The 725-nt window shown below is 41.5% G+C and overlaps 1 protein-coding gene across 1 annotated transcript in view; it reads left to right on the top strand.

Moving 5' to 3' along the window:
* Positions 1 to 725, top strand: part of EMH_0052270 (uncharacterized protein) — a gene marked incomplete at both ends in the record, with an annotated part of 4,338 nt that overhangs the window by 2,705 nt on the left and 908 nt on the right. The window contains one exon of the mRNA XM_013496859.1: positions 78 to 335. Within this exon, the coding sequence (XP_013352313.1) occupies positions 78 to 335 (258 nt within the window). The remainder of the gene's footprint in view (positions 1 to 77; positions 336 to 725) is intronic.

Here is a 725-nt window from a genome sequence, read left to right as displayed (position 1 = left end):
CCTGCTGCTCCTGCTGCTGCTGCTGCTGCTGCTGCTGCTGCTGCTGCTGTTGCTGCTGCTGCTGCTGCTGTGTGTAGGGGGCCACGTGCCTGGTGCTGAGGACACAGAGACAAAGGAAGAGGCGTGGAAGATAAGAGCGAGAAACACAGCGAAGAGCGCAGGAACAGCAGCACGAGAGAGAGCAAAAAGTCTATGGAAAACTGCAGCAGCAGCAGCAGCAACGCAGCAGCAGCAGCAGCTGCTGCAGCAGCAGCAACATGGACGCAGAGGATCTCATGCTGCTGCTCAAAGATTCGCAGATATCGTCGCTCTTGCTGCTGCAGCAAGAGCAAAAGGTGAGGCAGCAACACAGCACAATAAGTATTTATTAAATAAAATATTTTTATTTATTTTTTTTTATTTTTTTGTTTGTTTTTATTGTTGTTGTTACTGCTATTATTATTTTCTGTTTTTTTATTTTTATTTTTTTTTATTTTTTTTATTATAGTGCTGCAGTTAAGTAGCCGTTGTGTTTTTGTTGGTGTATTTAATATTCTTTAAATAAAAATAAAAATAAAAAATAAAAAAAATAAAAAATAAAAAAAATAAATATTTGTGTTGTCTGTGTCTATGTGTTTGTGTGTGATGAAGATGGGGGCGGGAGACAGAGTGAGGGTATTGCTGCACTAACGAGAGCAGCAGCAGCAGCAGCAGCAGCAGATTCATCTGCTGCTGCTCTTTTGTCT

Source organism: Eimeria mitis, genomic scaffold (assembly GCF_000499745.2).
Source record: "Eimeria mitis Houghton genomic scaffold, Emh_scaff2341, whole genome shotgun sequence".
NCBI classification, from domain to species: domain Eukaryota; phylum Apicomplexa; class Conoidasida; order Eucoccidiorida; family Eimeriidae; genus Eimeria; species Eimeria mitis.
The sequence above is the reverse complement of the archived record's forward strand: the minus strand, read 5'-3'. Positions and strand labels throughout refer to the sequence as shown.